General features: G+C 31.6%; 1 protein-coding gene across 1 annotated transcript; it reads right to left on the bottom strand.

The window, feature by feature from the left end:
• Positions 1–273: 273 nt before the first annotated feature.
• LOC112092153 lies at positions 274–789 on the bottom strand. Its single transcript, XM_024167514.1, has one exon. It carries the CDS (start codon positions 787–789, stop codon positions 274–276), a length of 516 nt encoding a protein of 171 aa, XP_024023282.1.
• Between the last annotated feature and the right edge of the window lie 69 nt (positions 790–858).

Raw genomic sequence — 858 nt, 5'->3', positions numbered from 1 at the left:
ATCAAATAATCATAATAAATATCATTTTTTGTTCATAAGTTTAGCACATTGAGTTCCCACATCTAGTTAGTTGCACTGCACATTAAAACTAAAAACTTGATTAGGAAAGCTATAAGATTAATAAAATCATATGATAGTTGTAATAATAAAATATAGTACCAACAAATAACTTTGAGATAAATGGTAAATGTGGTGCATTATTTTAATTTACTAAATTTATTTATTATTGGCTTAAGGATTAATTAAATCTCGGGTATTACATTTCTCTCATCCTTAACAAATTTCGTCCTCAAAATTTAGCTTACCAAAATGTTCTGGATACTTAATCTTCATCTCATCCTCTTTTTCCCAAGTAGCTTCCTTGACTAATTGATTTCTCCAAAGAACTTTGACCAAATGAATGCTTTTGTTTCTTAATTCCTTATGTCTTCTATCAAGAATCTGAACTGGTTTTTCTTCGTATGACAAATTTGGTTTCAGCTCCAAAGCTTCATACTTCAAAACATGAGATGGATCAACTATATACTTACGGAGCATAGAAACATGAAATGTATCATGAATACCAAACAATGGTGGTGGAAGAGCTAACTCATAAGCAAGTTTTCCTACTCTTTTCAAAATCTCAAAAGGCCTTATATATCTAGGACTGAGCTTTCCTTTCTGTCCAAATCTCATAACTCCCTTCATTGGAGCAACTTTAAGAAAGACCTTGTCACCAACTTCAAATTCAAGATCTTTTCTATGCTTATCGGCACAACTCTTTTGTTGACTTTGAGCTGCTTTCATCATTTTTTGAATCTTGTCAATAGCATCAACTGTTTTCTGAACCAATTCTGGACCTAAGACTTTTCTTTCTCC

Source organism: Morus notabilis, unplaced genomic scaffold, assembly GCF_000414095.1.
Source record: "Morus notabilis unplaced genomic scaffold, ASM41409v2 Scaffold7025, whole genome shotgun sequence".
NCBI lineage: Eukaryota > Viridiplantae > Streptophyta > Magnoliopsida > Rosales > Moraceae > Morus > Morus notabilis.
The sequence above is the reverse complement of the archived record's forward strand: the minus strand, read 5'-3'. Positions and strand labels throughout refer to the sequence as shown.